Source organism: Anoplolepis gracilipes, chromosome 3 (assembly GCF_047496725.1).
Source record: "Anoplolepis gracilipes chromosome 3, ASM4749672v1, whole genome shotgun sequence".
Lineage (NCBI taxonomy): Eukaryota > Metazoa > Arthropoda > Insecta > Hymenoptera > Formicidae > Anoplolepis > Anoplolepis gracilipes.
In genome coordinates, this window is record NC_132972.1 from 2756338 (window position 1) to 2774583 (window position 18246).

General features: G+C 30.7%; 1 protein-coding gene across 3 annotated transcripts; it reads right to left on the reverse strand.

Annotated features, from left to right (window-relative positions):
* Window positions 1-832: 832 nt before the first annotated feature.
* LOC140663904 (uncharacterized protein CG3556) lies at window positions 833-15365 on the reverse strand. 3 transcript variants are annotated; one of them, XM_072888464.1, is made up of 7 exons: window positions 15151-15365; window positions 6891-7002; window positions 6396-6639; window positions 4748-4995; window positions 3429-3815; window positions 2200-2595; window positions 833-2108 (listed from the first exon to the last, which is right to left on the reverse strand). In XM_072888464.1, the coding sequence occupies exons 2-7, from the start codon at window positions 6961-6963 to the stop codon at window positions 2047-2049; spliced, it is 1410 nt and encodes a 469-aa protein (XP_072744565.1). In that variant the 5' UTR covers window positions 6964-7002; window positions 15151-15365; the 3' UTR covers window positions 833-2046. The 3 variants fall into 3 exon arrangements, with proteins under 3 accessions (XP_072744565.1, XP_072744563.1, XP_072744564.1); XM_072888462.1 differs by having other exon boundaries at window positions 2200-2601; window positions 15151-15364; XM_072888463.1 differs by lacking the exon at window positions 15151-15365 and adding an exon at window positions 11310-11395 and having other exon boundaries at window positions 2200-2601.
* Between the last annotated feature and the right edge of the window lie 2881 nt (window positions 15366-18246).

Here is an 18246-nt window from a genome sequence, read left to right on the forward strand (position 1 = left end):
TTGATACATTTGCTGCTCACAACTAAGAAACAATGATAATGTAAAAATATTTTAAAATTTTATATACTTACATTGATGTAGACTAAACTGAATTCTATATACATACATTATTGTAAACTAAACTTGCAATGTTATTAAATTAATATGTTTGAAGAAGACAATACCTTTTTTTAAGACACAAATAAAAATAATATATATACTCTTTGCTAATCTATATAAGGATAAAATAAAATACAATAATTCATTTAGATGATTAGCTAAATACTGTTATCCAGATAATAGAAACTACTAGTCGCGTGCGTTAATGTAATATTTCAAAATAAATAATCTATTAATTTTATACAATACCGCAAGCGATTTATTATCGTTGTTTCTTATCGTTAGAAAAATTTTCCAATTGAAACAAAAATCAATAAATAAATAAGCTTTATATGACATAGCTTGATTTTAATAAACATAATTTGAATCAGTGTATGAGATTTTTAGAGAGAAAATAAAACAATATATTAAAAAAATAAAGGAATATTTCGTATAACGACAAAAACATCAAAAAGATCTATTGATTAGACGAAATTACATATGTTGTACATTCAAATTGCATACATATATCAAATAGTCCAAAAATGATTTGCGGACAATATTTTATTATGAAATAAAAAGTCAATTTGCTGACAAAGAAAATCTCTAAGCTCTGTAAATATCTTCTATTGAGGTACACAACTCGAAAAATGATACAAATTATTTGTACAAATGATATAAACATTCTAGAAACTATGGTTAAACACATTAGATGTATTAAAATAAAAAACCATGTAAGATAAAATGTACAGTGTTTAGGTTTATATATTTTACTCATTCCTTTATTGATTCCAGAGAAAAAAATGAAATCTTACATTACACTCCGAGCTGCTTGATAAACGATACATATCGTGTACAAATGAAAGTACGGTATTTACGTTGCGTTTTCCTTTTTTTCGAACGCGTTGCAGCAGCAGGTCGGATTTGTGTTTTTTTTTGCTCATCTTCTTATTCACCTATTTAATTACTTATTTACTTATTTATTTATTCGTCGTTTATTCTCGTTAATCGCGAGTGTATTTACTAAATCAACACGTTATAGTCGGATCGGGAACGTCGGGGCGGATATTCGCTAATACGAGTACTGCTATTTGATTTTATTGTGAGTACGAATTAATTACGATAAGTACAAGTATGTTTGTGCACATTGCGATTTCATAGAAAACGTCTCACGTAGCTTATTGTAATTTTAATAAACACGTTGAATGCTGCGCGAATTTCTGTTTGACTTTATTAACTCTAAATCTTTTTAGGACTGCGTGAAAATGCGCTATATTTTTAATAAAATCAGCCATTTATATGCAAAATATCCATGCAACTCTGTAAACACAGCTGGTTGCAAATTAAAATCCTTTTACTTGCATACTGATAGCACACATACAAACGTGCCGCGAATATGTCTATCCTAGATCCAGATTCTACGCATTTGTGTCATCTAGTCATATTTCGCCACTAGCGTTCAACGTGTTAAAAAGTGGAGTTGTCTATGTTGTATATGTGTGTATGCGTTGATATCGAACCCGGCGTATCGATCAAAATCCGTATTTCATTTTGCCCGGGTTCTTCAAGTATCAGCCACTAGAACGGAGTTTCAAAAATCACTGCCAACTATGCATGTACGTGTATGTGTAAGTGTATCTTTATGTTTCTTCTCTTCGTCTAACCCTCCTCTCCCTCACGTTATAACAGGATCGCGCGTATTTTATTTTATTTTATTTTATTTATTTTTTCTTTACGTGTCGACATTAACGATGGCAGTGAATACTGGATCTCGCTCTAGAGCTTTGAGATCACGCTTTCTCCCTTCTACTCTCTCTTTCACTCTCTCTCTCTCTCTCTTTCTTTCTCTTATTTGTATTATATATAACTTCCGCTTTCCTCTTATAAAGTATCCTCCTTCCGTTTGTTTATTATCTCTTCTTTTTTATCTTTGTTCTTTTGCTCTGTTTGTTTCTCTCACTACACGCTTCATAGTTTCTTGTACCAGAAGAGGTAGTGCTCCCCTTCACTGATCTGCAAATTGTCGACACCTGCAAGCACGAAGAAGTAAATTGTAAAGTTTAAGAAAAGCTAGAAAGAGAATGACGAACATGACAAGACAAGGGATCGAATCGTCTGTACCTCCGGGCGCGACCAGCTGATTTCCAGGCGGCGAACGCGGCTCCGGCGGCGAGGGCAGTCTGTAGAGTAGCCAGTAGTGATAGGACATCGGCTCCTCCTTGTATCCAGCTAGCGTGTGAACATAATGACCGTTAGGCCATTCGGATGCGAGGAACTCGAAATGAGGCGACATCTCCGCCGCCAGTATCATCACCCCGTAAAAGGTCTCGTTCTTGGGTGCGGTCACTGTCAAGTTGTACGTCTCGTTCACGTTGCTGCCGACCCATAGAGTATACGACACGTTCACCAACATCGGCGCTGAGGTATACGCGACTGTGGTGTCCGCGTTGCTCGCGTTACTCCCGGACGATTCTGACGGCAGAGCGGTCTCGCTATGATTGTCGGACGTCCCGATGTCTGCAACTCATAAGTTCAACGGGCTATTATTTAGTTTTCTTTCATACAGTAGAAATATTTATTAGCGAATTATCATTAATATGTGATATTTTTTTTGTCTCAGTTTTGCGAATGATTTTTCGTGCATAACAATTTTTTAAATAATCAGAAAATTTATTAAAAGGTTAAATAGCCGAATAAGCATACAAAAAGTGCCACCGACGAGTTTTCAAATAATACTTGGTCTGTCATTTTCTCATTGTAAAAAAAATTTTTTCTCAAAATTTCAACTCCTTAACTTTATTATTTCCTGAGTTATCGAGAAAATTGTCATTTTTAGTTTTTATTTTTCTTCTCTGTAAATATTCGAAATGATTACGTATCGATTTTTTTATGAGTACTTATCAACAAGACACAAAAAAACATTTTTTATTAATCTCGAATAAAAACTCGATTTTTTAATAAAGACTAAAATTAAAAAATGGCCTTTTTAACATGTTTCTTTCGAGGTTCAATCATCAAACTTTTAGAGAATATTCTTTTTATACGTCTCAATACTCTCAAATTTTTTCAATTTTTTAAATTTTTTCGAGTTGGTGCAACATAAAAAAATAAATAATATTCCGTTCTATTATCAAAAAATAATAAAAAAAAGATTTTCCATTTTTTTTCATCATGTTGCACCAACTCGAAAAAATTTGAGAGTATTGAGACATATAAAAAGAATATTCTCTAAAAGTTTGGTGGTTGAACCTCGAAAGAAACGTGTTAAAAAAGCCATTTCTTAATTTCAATCTTTTTTTTTAATCTTTAGTAATTTAGATGGATCTGAAATGTTATAATGAAAGATTTACTGTTGTTCGTAGTCAGACGAGGTGGCGAATTGTCCGATAGACCCTGTCCGCAGTCAAGAGTTCGGATGCTGGCCAATCCACGAGGGGTGACACTCAATATCGCTTCAGCAGTCGCACGGACGTCACCGTGAAACGAACCGTCCGGTCGTTGCTGACTGATCAGCCAGGTTAATGCCGCGGATTTATTCCAATTGTCAGCCGGCTCGTTCTCTACTTCCTCGAGTGCTTGCATCACCAATGCGGTGGTATGCAGATCACCAAAGCTGCCGTCATCCTTTTGCTGCTGCGTCAGCACCGTCGACGGTTTGCGAATAATGTGACGGATGTTGCGATGTCGGTGGTCCTGACTGATGCACCGCAACACCAGGATCAGCATCGCGATCGTGTCTACGGTAAGTTCATATTGTTCATTATCAAGTTAAAGTCATCAGGTGCCTCGCATTCCTGCCAACTGCGAGTAACGCGATATAAGGATAAAAATGCAAATAAAATTAACATTTTGTGCATATTTTTACAAGTTTCTTTTTTTCTTGAAAAACTTTGATCTCTATTTTAATCTAGGGATCGATTATATACTTGCGAATTCTGGAGATATCTATATGTATTTATATAATGATTATTCATTTCATCATATTATTATTTATCATATTTCATTTATCTTACAAAATATTTATATTCTTTGAAAACGGCAGACTTATATATACATATATATTATATATGTATGTACACACTTTTTTTTCAAAAGATGACAACATATATAATACATATATATAATATTATACATGTAAAGCACATATAAGTTTTTAATTTTAAACGAAAACTGCATTTTTCATATTTTTTATTTATTTTCCTCTTAAAATTTGTTTTCAGAAAATGAAATCAGTTATCAATCAACATGCAAAATTAATTGGAACCAAAAGAAAAATAAATACAGAAAATCCGAAAAATAAACATTTCTCTTTTCTTATTTGATCTAAAAAAAAATGTGTCATTTGTAGGCAATCAGTAAGAGGAAAAAAAAAATTATACTCAAGATATGAGTATGTAGATGTAGAGTGTCATGTTGGTCTCCGGAACAAGATTGTTTCAAAGCATCATATTTTAATTCATTTTTAATTAAAATAATTGATTAAAAAAAGTGACCGTTTTCAAAGAATTAAGATTCGAAAATTTACATTTAAAATACCCAATAAATTATTCCTCAAACTTTTAGTGTGATAATACTTAGAATGAAAGCTGCGGCTTTTCTTGAAATTTCTCATCTGTTTATATATCCGCCTTATCTGTATATTTTGATCGACATAATTATGACAACCTACCAACTTTGTGATTCTGCGGAGCACTTGCGATGTCCAGAAGACGACGCATCTGTCGTTTGCGAACGTGTGCTTGCGCGCTACATGCCGCAAGGGCGGTCAACGTAAACTCGTAATCGGTCGGTGGCTCGTGATGCTGTAACGTGCCAATTAGATCGTGGCCGTGGAACTGTCGCGGGTCCATGCACATTGCGTTCAAGGCCAGGGTGTAGTGTGCCAGTCTAACTGGAGAAAACCCGACTTCTCGGTGTCTGTGAACACAATAAAAAGATCATGCATCCTTGAGGACTTTACGCAACGAATTTTGTATATCCAATACATTAGTTCAGAAGATAAGGTATAATTGATTAACCCTCCGTGAACCAGATGACAAAAAGTCCTCCCCTGAAACACGTGGGGTCAAATTTACCCCACGTGTAATTTATTTTATCCTAAATATGAAATGTCAACAGGAAGACATCCTGAATTTGTATTTGTTCGTTTATTATATTATTATATTATATTATTATATATCTTTTATATTATAACTAGAATATAATGAATTAAAAATAAGTTTAAAAATTAGATTTTTATTATTAAAAGAGGCAAACATAAAAATTTTTTACAGTGCCATGACGCGACGACACTTCAATTTTAGCTACTCAAAAAAATTAGCCAAATCAAACAAATTTTAAAACATAAGCAAAGCAGAGTAGAACTATTGGGGTTAATTTCATCCCATCTGATTCACGGAGGGTTAAAGAGCAACCTTAAAATACGAGGATTAAAGCAAAACTATTTATTAAAAAATATTTTTATTTTATTCACTGCTGGAACATCATAGAATTTTTACTACGAAATTTTAAAGATAATTTTCTAAATTTTCTCTATATGAGATAAATATTTCATTATATTTCTCGCAATTAACAAATAAGATATTAATGTTGATAAGATTATCAGGATTTTTTGTTATCTAAATATCTAAAAAATAGAAAAATATCTAAATCACGATAATAACATTAGTATTGAGCTAATAAAAGTTAAAACGCAGAAATCAAGAAAGAAATTTATATTTAATATTATTTTAATTATATAAATAGAACTCTTCGGTTTCTTTTTGAACTCATCTTCGGCAAATATCAAAATTTACATAAAATTAGATCATTTAACCAATGATTTCAAATTATTTAAAAAAAAGTATTTTCTTCAATTATCTTGATTTCAAATCATGTTTAGTAATTTATCGTCTATATTACTTTGTAAGTATATAAAATTTTAAATATCCGCACTCTCACATCATCAACGTTAATTGTAGACAGCAAATATACTTTTCTTTAATTAAAAGAGACCAAATATTTACCTTGAAAAAAAAAAGAAATTCTTTTTTGTTGTAGCTAAAAATGCCAAACACTCGACAGCATTAATCTGTATTTATTCCCAAATATAGAGCACAAAAAATAAAACAAAGTAGTATAATATTAAAATATTAATTTTAATATAAAAAAATAAAATATTATTTTCAATTAAAATATTAAAATAAAGTAGTATATAATATTAAAATAAAGTACTATAATATTAAAATGCACGATTCTTCTTCTTCTTCTCAAGAGAAGAAAATAAAAAAAAATTTTTTCTAAAAAAATCTTGACTATATCTCGCGGATATCTACTACCTCCAAAGTAGAAGCACGATTTCCAGTTCCATTTGCTTGGCACTGAGTTGCAACTCGAGCGGTGGTACCGATGGCGTGACGTTGTCGTTACGGGAAAGATTTGCCAGACGAAGGACCAGAAGTACTCGATTCGTGTCGTTACCCCAACCAGCGTCCTTATCCTGTTGACTCCACAACCACGTGGTCGCTCGTTCGAGAATAGTTTCCGCCTCGGCGTCGGCAGACATCACCTCGGTATTGCCAGCTGAGATGACCGACGAAACATTTTCCCGTTATTCTCTCTCACGAACAGTTTACATTTTACATTTCATTTAACATTTACGCGAAAGGAGCCGGCTCTGTCCTCTTCGCGGTATATTTTACTTAAAGTTTAATATAAAATATCTTATTTATTTTTTATTCGAATGCTGTATTTAATAGAAGAACGGCTTTCCTTTTGTAAATTTTAATAAATTATTATCTCTGTGTTAATCTTGTACGAAAACCAACATGTACCTTCTGCGCAAGCGAAAACATACAGCCATCCTAGAAGAAGGATCACAGCCGCCATATTTGCTCTTCCCCACATTATCCTCGGAGAAGTCTCAAATTTCGTACTACTGTTCCTCTGGAAGTCAAATAAGGAAATCAAAATTGTGGAGAGTTACAAGATGTAACAAGAAGTTCTATTAACTTTATATCTATATTTGTTGTTATCCTCTCCAGAAATATTTCTATGACATTTTCGCACTTTCGTATACATTGAAAGAAAAATGTGATATTTGCGATTATAATTCCAAAGTATAAAATAATTATAGTTGAGATTCTTATTTTTATTATTACTATAATGTTGGAAATTGTAATCTTACGAGCATCTTGTCATTTCTCTGTCGACCATATACAAATTTTGTTATAAATTATAATAATTTTAAATATTAGAGTATAGTACTAATTAGCGAGGAGTCAATAAAATAATCAGTTTTATATAGACAAGTTAATCACAATTGTAAACCATATTCTTAATATTCACTTTACTTATTCGCAAGTAATAACTAAAAGACAAATAACAAATATAATTAAAGAAACAAGCATTTTTATTAACCTAGGTATTAATAGTTCAATGATTATATTTTTAACTTTAAAACTATTTTAAACTATAAATTTTATTATACATACATATAGTAAAAATTAAAAAGAGAATAATAAAACAAAAGAAACTATTTTTATATATAATGCAACCAGTAATAGCATATTTTATAACTACATTTATAATATTTGTAAATAAATATTTCCTTGAAAACAAAAATTGAAAAAAATAAGAATCATAACAAAAAATGGAAATTCATTACTGTTTCATATCAAATTATAGTTTCTTTGTTTATATTGCTATGCGTTTATTTCATGTTCAAGTTTTTGACTTATATAAAATTTATATAAGATTTGTAAAGCGCGGCTATTAAGAACAAAAATATGATATCTGTTTCTATACAATAATTTTGTTTTCTTAGTATAAAACTTAACATCACTTATAAATAATTTGTAATAATTCATCGATCAAATAATTTGCATAATATAATTCGCGCGAATTAATAATTAATATTTCTATAATAAAGACTCGCTCGTTTGTCATTCTTGAAGCAATCAAAAGCCACAAAGTCAAAGAATCGTTCTCGTAAAATGCATTTGCGCGAGCAAATCTTTCAGTGAGAAGTTCTCGATGTCTTTCTTTGCATAGCAGAATATATCATGAATATTTAAATATTCAAGTTTCGTTAAACTTCTTGGCTTACAGACAAACGTAACAGGCTCAAGGAGAGAGAAAGAGAAAAAGGAAGAGAAATACGTTCAAATTCTCAGCCCGAATTAAATCACAAACACTGACAAATATCCATTTCTAAATGATTACTCGACTATCCGTGCCAACTAATCACAATCAACATCTAGTTGAGCCGTTAATCGAGATTAACCCGATATTCGCGCGAAACCGACGCCGTCTGTTGACATTCCGGATTATATCTGTCTCGTATTTATCGATATCGAGGGAACTACCAGCTGATTTGCAACCAACACATTATACACTAGATAAATAGACTACACAATACATTAGATAAATAGTAATAATGTAAGAATAATGTAGAATGATATAAGAATTCTAATGTGTCTCTTGACAATACAAAAGAAAGGAAATATATATATTTTTTATATATATGTATATAAAAAATTTTATGTATATGTATTTATATATATGTATATAAGAAGAATTAGATGTGTTAATTATCTTTTTGATAATAATCTGTGAAGTAAAATAATAGTATATAACATTTTATATATATATATATATATATATATATATATATATATATATATATATACATGTTACATATATTTATACATATACAGATCCATAAATAAGTTAATATTTTGTCACATAAATAAGTTAATGTTTTATTATTAAATAAATATGTTTTATTATCAAATATTATATTATCATTAAATTTAAACTTGACGATTGCTTTTATCAGTTTATATTATGTATCATTATTATGTATGAATAACAAAATATTTAATATTTAACATATATATTTATTTCTCCAATAAATTTAATCTATGTAGCTAAAAATTAACTCTCTTTTCTTCTCTTTCTCTCTTCCCTTCTCCCCCCCCCCTCTCTCTCTCTATTTTATTTAACATAATTTTTTATGTATATGTGGTTTTTTTCATCTAAATATCTTATGTCCGCTTTATGAGCGAGTTGTACCACTCGCGTCAAACGTACGTGTGTCTGTGTGTGCGTTTTGATTCTACTGCAGTATTTATAATGTTAATATGTAATTTCTCGTATGCGGAAAAAATAGGCCCGTATTCCGAGTTCACATTTTCCATGACATTTGAAATGTGTCTTCAAATGTGTTTTTATAAAATATAATATCAAAATAAATATGATGTAAAAAAATATAAATATAAATATAATATCAAATCTGTTCACATATTTATCGTTTTCGATATAGTATGCCGTGGCGTGCAAAAGCAGCCGCCGTCTGATTCATCGATGTTTACTTTTCACGAACACCGCGTGGACTCGGTGACTTACGAACCTGTACGCGGCGACGATCGATCCTATCGAACAGGCGTCATCGCGTCGTCATCGCGGCTATCGACGAATCTACCCACAAGCACGTTTGATGAAACGTTTCAACAAAGAGACCGGCGTGGCGCGCACACATTGCACGGACACGGTACCTCTATTCACGATATAAATCGTGCGTCTGTAGGCGGTAGGTACTATACCGGAGCAAGTGGAACACGGACGGGACGTCGGGCGTCGGTAGTCGGTACACGGACCTCGTAGCTCGTAGCGCGCGATATTGCGTGCGATCGATATCACGGCGCTTGCCGCGCTTACAGACACACGCACAAATATATATATATATATATGTATATATATATATATATATATACCATACATGGAGAACTCCATGTAACTATATAATATATAATATATTCCTGGATGGTCTCTTTTTTTCTCTCTCTTTCTCTGTCTCTCTCCCTCTCTCTCCCTTCCTCTTTCTTTATTACTATTGCTCTCTTTTACATCTACTTTTCCTTTTCCGTCCGCGACGCATTCTCGAGATCGCACGCGGTATCATCTCGTTTCTGTCGAGCCGCTGCCTGCGAATCTCGAGAAATATATACATATATATATGTATATATAATGAAAAAAGAAGAAAAGAAAAATGGGAGAAAAGAAGCAAATATACAGGATGTCTCAAAATCATCAAATGTCTCTTTAATTTCTCCAGCCATTTTGGAGATGATTTTTCGTTAAATGTGAGAAATAAACTTTTCGAGTTGTAAGTGATGGAAAAGAAGAAGGGCTTTTCGCAAACTAAAACTTTGTTGAAGTTTAAAGAAGATAATAAAATTACATTCCTAGTTAATCTTAGGTAAAGACTTTCCTTCGATAGAATTTGAGGTTCAGTTAGTATCAAAGACATATATATGATAGACAAAAATTGGAAACTCGCAAAAAAAAGTAATGATTTTTCTCGATATTTTCACTTAAAAAGAAACTCGAAAAACTTGATCAAAGAGTCTGCTCAGAACTAAAAATAACATCCATTAATTTTGGAACATCCTATATATTGTTATTGTCAGTTCTATTCTCTAAAATGCGGTCGGTTCAATCGGTTATATACAGGTCGGTTAAAATAAGATCGCGCATCAATCTTTCATAACTATTTCCTATGGTGCATTCGTTTTATTGATCGATTTTTATCTAATAACTATTTTTATGTTATTTCTCGATCAATTTCTCAATATAACCATTCATTTATAATTACGTAGAAAAGTTTTACGCAAAGAAAATTGATGGTTCCTAAAATAACAATATCATTCTAGAAAATACAGATTTTTTTAAATAGTAGGTATTACGTATAATTCGAATATGCGATTACATTGGAAGTTAATGAATGACTGTCAGATTGCTCGTGAATCGATTTAGCAATTTTAATATAAAAACTGCATTTATTTTATTATTATTAGATGTATATTATTATTAAACTTTATTATTATTATTATGTGCATTATTAGATACTAAGACCCGCATTCTGAGCTTACTTTTTATTAAATTAAAGCTACATTTATTAAATTAAATGTGCTTTTAAGTGTATAAAACACACTTAAAGACACATTTAAAATTACGAGAAATTACATATTAACATTATAAATACTTCAGTAGAATAAAAATGCACACACAGACACGCATACGTTTGACGCGAGTAGTACAACTCGCTCATAAAGCGGACATAAGCTACTTAGATGAAAGTATCATATGTACATCCATAAAAAAATCACGTTAAATCTGATAAATATAAAATAAATAAAAATAAAGAAGAAAATTATCTCATCCATGGGATATTCTTAATTTTAATTTACCTTTAAGTTTTAATCCAATTCTCTTTAACATGAAAAAGAAAAACACTGCAAATTGAAGTTTTTACACCACTCTTCAATTTTTTCAATCCAAAGAACGTGAAATGATATGATTCGTATAACTATACTCTGTTAATAAATGGACATTCAAAAGGATTAAATTCACGTGTTACCGAGTTGAAATGACGTTTAGAGAAACAATGGAACCTCGGTCTGGCTGGACCAAGCACACACCTTCGTCGCGCGACTACAACTGCATGTAATGACATTACACTGAGGGGGAACGTCGATGCGAAGCGATAACAGCGACAGCGGTAGTGCAATATCGCGGTGTAACGGCTCGGTTACCTACCCCAGAACGGTAGGGAGGATAGGGAGGGTGGTCCCGACTCGATTCCCTGCCGTCCGCGGGTTCTTCTAACGTACACACGTTTACGGTGTATGTACATAAATACGGTATACGTATGTATATGGCGTTATACACACCATTGTTCCCCGGAGAGTCTCGGAACTCGCTTAGAGCCACGGCTAAACGGCTTACGGTTGACGCTACCCGTGGACTCTGAAACTGTAAAATGCGATAGCCCTCATCGCGGTCGCCGTCGTGATCATTTAGGATTACGCAATCTGGTTAGCTGGCTGGCTGACTGGCGGAATTTCAGGTTCTCTCACCGACTGAGAAAAATTCGTTCTCCTTTTTTTATTTCTATTTTTTTTTATCCGCGATAAATAGCGGTTGCATCGCGTTGCCTAACGACTGAAGAAGTTTCGCAAACACAAAAGCGCGTTTCGCGTTTAATGAACTTGCGAATGGCTTGGTGAACGGGAAGAAAATTGCCAACGACGGGAACAATGCCATTGTCGTCGGAGTAATTGCGAAGTTTTCGAAAAAAAAAAAAAGAAAACAGCCGAAGTTTTGCGCTAGATAATCTCGACACAATGTGGGAAAGTTGTATTTCAATAATTTGCGGCAAACTATGATTCTCAGAATAATGGTGATAATATGATAAACATGAGATTGATTATCTTCAACGTTAAATGTACTTCAAGTATACATAGGTTTTTATAACGCTTTTTGTAACATTTATTATTGAAATGTTGAGTACAATTGAGATTTATATGTATTTATATATGGATTTTGTTTGCGTTCTGTCCTAAAGATAATTTTGAAAACTCAACATTGCAATAACATTAAAATTATGATTTATTTCAACTTTCATGTTTGTAACATAGAGTTCATCCGTTAGTTGAAAGCATTTTGCTTGTAATTGAAATCTGTAAAAATCTATTTCCAATATCAGCAGAATTCAATCGGACACACACAGACGAAAGCCAATAATGACAGCAGATGTTCAGAGTTTGGTAGCAACATCGAACGGGTTATTGACCGAGCGGCTTTTTAAGTGATTAAGCTCAACAAAGTGCCGGTGTAAAAATGTATACAATGTATAATATATATCTGTACAAAGAAATCTTAACGTGTCTGAGAAGATGAGAAGGTTCCTGGAATCTAAGTGAGAACAAAAGCTTCAAATTCTTACTATTACTACGTTCAATAAAAAATTGTACAAAAATTGTCGTTGATATTTTTTGACAAGTCTTTCTCTACATAAATAATAATTATGGAAAATGTGGCTATGATATTAATTTTTGTATACAAGGTGCTCTAAAAAGGTAAACTTAATTTTTAATATATTATATAACTTATATAATATAAACAATATAACTTAATTTTCAATATACACAAAAATTTTTTAAATATAAAAAATTATATTTATACACCAAGCTAAGGAGCTTTAACAAGAGAAGCCGGAAATGCAGACATTCTAATTTTACTTTGTACACATGTAGGAAAAAAAATAAATATAAAAAGAATTTAAAAATTTTCAATTATTGTTAAAAAATGATTCTAGTGAATATTACTACTTACATATTGTATGTACAGGAAATTAACTTTTCTCGATATATGTCAAAAATTACTAAAGATTTAAATAAATATAAAAGTTTCATCGTAGGAACACCTTTATTTAACTTACAGTAGTATAGTAACAAAAAAAATAAAAATGTTTAAACAACTTCTTCGCAAAAAATTTTTCTAAAATTTTATTGATGTGATTAAATAGATATTTTTATGATAAAACTTTTTGTATAAAACATTTTTTGATATTTAGAATAAAATATTGTACATTTTTACAATATATTGAGAAAAAAGCCAGAAGGTCACTTTACGTATGTACAAGAAATAGTTTTATTCTTTAGAATCGTTTAACATTATCTGCAAATTTCTAAATTCATCTATTTATTTCCCTTATATGTATACAAGTTTAATTAAAATCAAATTTGCGAATTTTTTTTTGTAAGATGCTTTTTTAAATTAAAATTTTTGCAAGTTTACAAGATACATATCTAATGCAAATATTATCAAAACGGTAGTTATTACTATTAATTATCGCATCTGATGCTACAACAATATTTACTCTCGCGGAATTCATTTGGAATACTGTAACTAGGGAGTCCTACATAGCCTTTATAACTAGACAGTAAAATCGAAGCGTTTACGATGTGTCGGTTGGTTAACACAAAGTCACAATTACATATACGACTTTATAATTGTTCCAATTAAATGTCCATTCGCTTAGCCATTTACCTATATAATGAGAATTCTGAATGGTTTACGAGTCTGCTATTTAGAAATTTATGAATGATGTATGATCATGATACAATACACATATGAAGCAAACTAGTTTCAGAGTCGCGGGACTTTTCTTGAAAAAGCATACTTCGAGCGAACAATGCAATTTTTCAAGTTGCACTTGACGCTTCTTTCTAACAATAAGACGTGATGATTTCATACATTTTCCAAATTTTATATATACGTTATTTTGTAAGACAGAAAAGCTTTTTTTTAATAAAAAGAAATATATATACGTATTTTAATACATATATATTTTAGTTATATAAATATAAATATATAAATATATATTTATATAATTTTTTAACTATTGAACACATAATTACTTGCAGTTTTTGTTGATATTATTGTTATAATTTCACGCGATTTAATATTTTAATATTTATATTATACAATATATATTGTATATACATATTTTTTTTAAATATATTCTTTCAATTTTTTGCCAAATTTTATTAAATATACATATGATACACGCTATGAGTATTTCGATTTAGTTCTAACATAATATATTCTAATATATAATAAAAAATATATAATATAATAAAAAAATTCTTATTTTCAAAATTTTTCTCAGAATATATCAAACTTTAAGGTAGAACTGGGTAGATTACATCAAAAATTAATAAATCTAATACATTTCAAAATTTATGAATTTGACGTTACATAAAACACATTTTTATCCTTGAAAATATATTATATAAAATTAATAATTAATTTGTAAGTTAAAGATTTGTATAATTAAAATTTTTATTTTTATATCGTGTACAGTTAAAATCGTGGTCACTATAAAAAAGTTAATTCAAATAGATAAGATAATATTTATATAATTTTAATAAATTATAAGATAATATTTATACAATTTTGAGATAAAATTATATTCTACAAAACATTCTACTTTAATTGACAAATTAATAATTAACCACTTTAACCACTTCGTTTCAAAATGCAATTTTTTCAAACGTAACATTGATTCTATATCTCTAATCATCGTCACTCACGCGATAATTCGTCTAATCTGATTGCTTCGAAGGCAAGGCCCCGATAATTGAGTCCAACACGCAAGGACCGATTAAATCGAGCGAAGAATTTTCTCGGAGGCTCTCGAACAAACCCTAATTTCTTAAAAGATTATTTAGAAGTATCGCTTACCTTCTCCAAGTCAAACGCCGTCTTGCTTGTATGTCGTCTTGTAGATGAGTTCCTCGTTCGATTTTGTGTTACTTCCTACCTCCCTATCTTTACCCTCCCGATAGCGTTGAGCTCCTTATCAAGGCCACCGTCGAAACTGACTCGATGGCGGCGACGACGACGGCGACCACCACGACGACGACGACGACGACGACGACGGCGACGACAACCACGATGCGCCTGTCTCGTGAATGCGCAATGCAGACCGAACCCAGGAACAGTCGCGCCGCGACGCCCGAGAGAAAGAGAGAAAGAGAGAGAAAGAGAGAGAGAGAGAGAGAGAGAGAGAGAAAGAGAGAGGAAAAGAGAAAGAGAGAGAGAGAGAGAGAGAGGGGTTGGAGAACCGCCCTCCTCTCTACTTTACTCAACATGAGAGAAACAGCGGTCGCATCTCAGTCCAACTTTCGAACAAACAAAGATATTTCAACGATCCATTTATGCATACCCGCGCAAGAATAATATAGTGTACAGCTCATTGTATTAAATTAAGAAAATATATATATATATATATATATATATATATATATATATATTATATATATCTTTTCTTTTTATTTAAATATGATGTTGATAATAATATGCATAAACATTAAAAATTTTATTTGATTTGTGTGCATACATGAGAAGAATACTATATTTATTATTATATTATATTTATAATAAAATTATACATATAATCTTATAATATAATTTGTATAATATTTTTTAACATTAATTGTAGCAGATTATATATACGTATTGTATATATATAAAATTTGCATATACATGCACATTCTATTTTATTATATATATATATATATATATATATATATATATATATATAATATGTATATGTACATAATAATATGTACATATATAAGAATGTATTATAAAATATTTATAAAATATACTAAATATGTGTGTGTTTTATGCAAAATATGTGTTATATAAAATAAAAATGATATATTATACTATATATATTTTTATATATAAAAATATATATAATAAAGTATATTATAAAATATATATTAATATATATAGGTACATACAGTATACATGTACATATATATATATATATATAATATGCTGTAATAAATTATATAATTATAAGAAGGCGCGCGAGCGTTCGAACGCCATCGCTACTCATTGTCTCTTTCTAATATCCTTAGTCAACACTTGGCGAACCTGCACGCATCCTTTTCAGCGGACATAGCCAATTCCCTCGAGCCATTCTATTTTACCCATTTCCATCCATTTTTCTGAATCTTCCTTTTTTCCCTCTTCTTTAAAACTTGTTCCCTGAGCTCTCTGAACTCCCTTAGTCGTCTTCCCATTTCCGCGTATTTTCCCATCACGCTTGCATCCGTTGGCCAGGATGCGCCATTTTTTCTTTTCTATGTTTTGCATTTTCCTCTTTGTTCTTTGTCCTTTTTCCTATCTATTCGCCTTCTGAATCAGCCGGGTACTCCCGATGAATCAGCGTCCCTCTCCATTGTCTTGTCAGGGCCGTAACTAGGGAGGATCTCCCGCGAATGGGAAGAAATTAGGGAAGGACTGACTCCTTTGAGGAATCACTCTTTGAAGTGGCTCACCGGTCGGCTACCTATTCAGAGGAAATAATCTGGTTTACAGAGAGAACGAGCCTTCGGTTAACGTTGAACAAAATCAAGGAGTCGTCGCTAGAAAATAGCGTTAGTCTTTTCTCTTGCATTTTTAAGCAAAAATCTGCTGTCCTTCTTCGATGCTTTTTGCAGTCTAAATTATACAAAGCAGATTTATTTTTATACGAAATTATGTTAAAACATTATTTGTGATAATAATTATATGATAAAATTGTTTATTTTTACTAAATTTTAAAATAAATGTTGTCAAAGTATTTTGCTATTGTTAAATATTTTTTATAGCTAGTGTTATTATATTTGTCGTTATTATTTTGTGGTCTCTATTTAAAAATTAAATTGACTGCACGGTGCTATATAGAATGAGTGTAAACGAACGATGCAACGTTCGTTTCGCGGTATATAGCACTGAATTATTAAAATTGAAATTGTATCTGCATGCGGCAAAACGCGTTATTGACGATGCATTGCATATTTAACGAGTGCAGTGATATTAAGTCCATCCGTTTTCGCAAATAATATTCCTCAATATTCGTCCAAATATTTTTCCAATTTTTTATATCGCAAATATAAGATAATTATATCTAATAATAATCTAAATATATCTAGCAGTAAGTAATACCAAGAAATATTATAAATTTGTCAAACATTACGTTGCCAGATAATGTTAATTTTGTGTGCAAAGATTAAATAACTTTTTAACGAGCTTAATTTTTAATAGATACAAAAATTTTTTAAATATAAAGAAAAATTGAAATATATATAACTAACAATAAGACATATACATAAACTATGATATATATTAAAATAAGAAGCTCTAAAAAGAAGATCCGGAAATTCTGATTTTAATGAAACTTTACATACATATAAGGAGAAAAAGAAAGTATACGTGAATAATTTAGAAATTTTCAGTTGGTGTTAAAAAAACAATTCTAAAGACTCCAACCATTATAAAGCAAATTTATTATACATAGAATCGACATTTTTCGATATATCTCGAAAATTACTCGAGATTTAAAAAAAATGTTGTATGCATAAGTTTCATCGTAGAAACATCTGTATTTAATAATAGAAATAAAATAAAAAAAATTTAAACAACTTATTTCAACAAATATCTTTTCAAAATTATACAGGTGTAGTTAAATATAGAAAGTTTTTACAAAACTTTTATATAAAACATTTTTTGGTATCTTAAATACTTTTTGAGATATATAAAAAAAGCCAAAAACTACTCTAGGTATAAAGAGTAGTTTTGTTCTTTAAAATCATTTTTAGCATCAACTGAAAATTTTGAGTGATTTAACTCCACTTAAATATATCTTAATATTCATCAAAATATTTTATATATTTAATAAAAATAATCTAATAATAATCTACATATTTAACAATAAATAATATAAAAAATTTGCCAAACTTTACGTTGCCAGCCGCTGTTGTGAGTTTGTGCAAAAAATTAAAT

Coding starts and splice junctions, on each gene's coding strand:
- LOC140663904 (XM_072888462.1), bottom strand. CDS start 6,963: ATGTGGGGAAGAGCAAATATGGCGGCTGTGATCCTTCTTCTAGGATGG. Junction 3,816..4,747: donor TCCGCAGAATCACAAAGTTG/GTAGGTTGTCAT, acceptor AACTTACCGTAG/ACACGATCGCGATGCTGATC. Junction 2,602..3,428: donor TCGTCTGACTACGAACAACA/GTAAATCTTTCA, acceptor TGAACTTATGAG/TTGCAGACATCGGGACGTCC.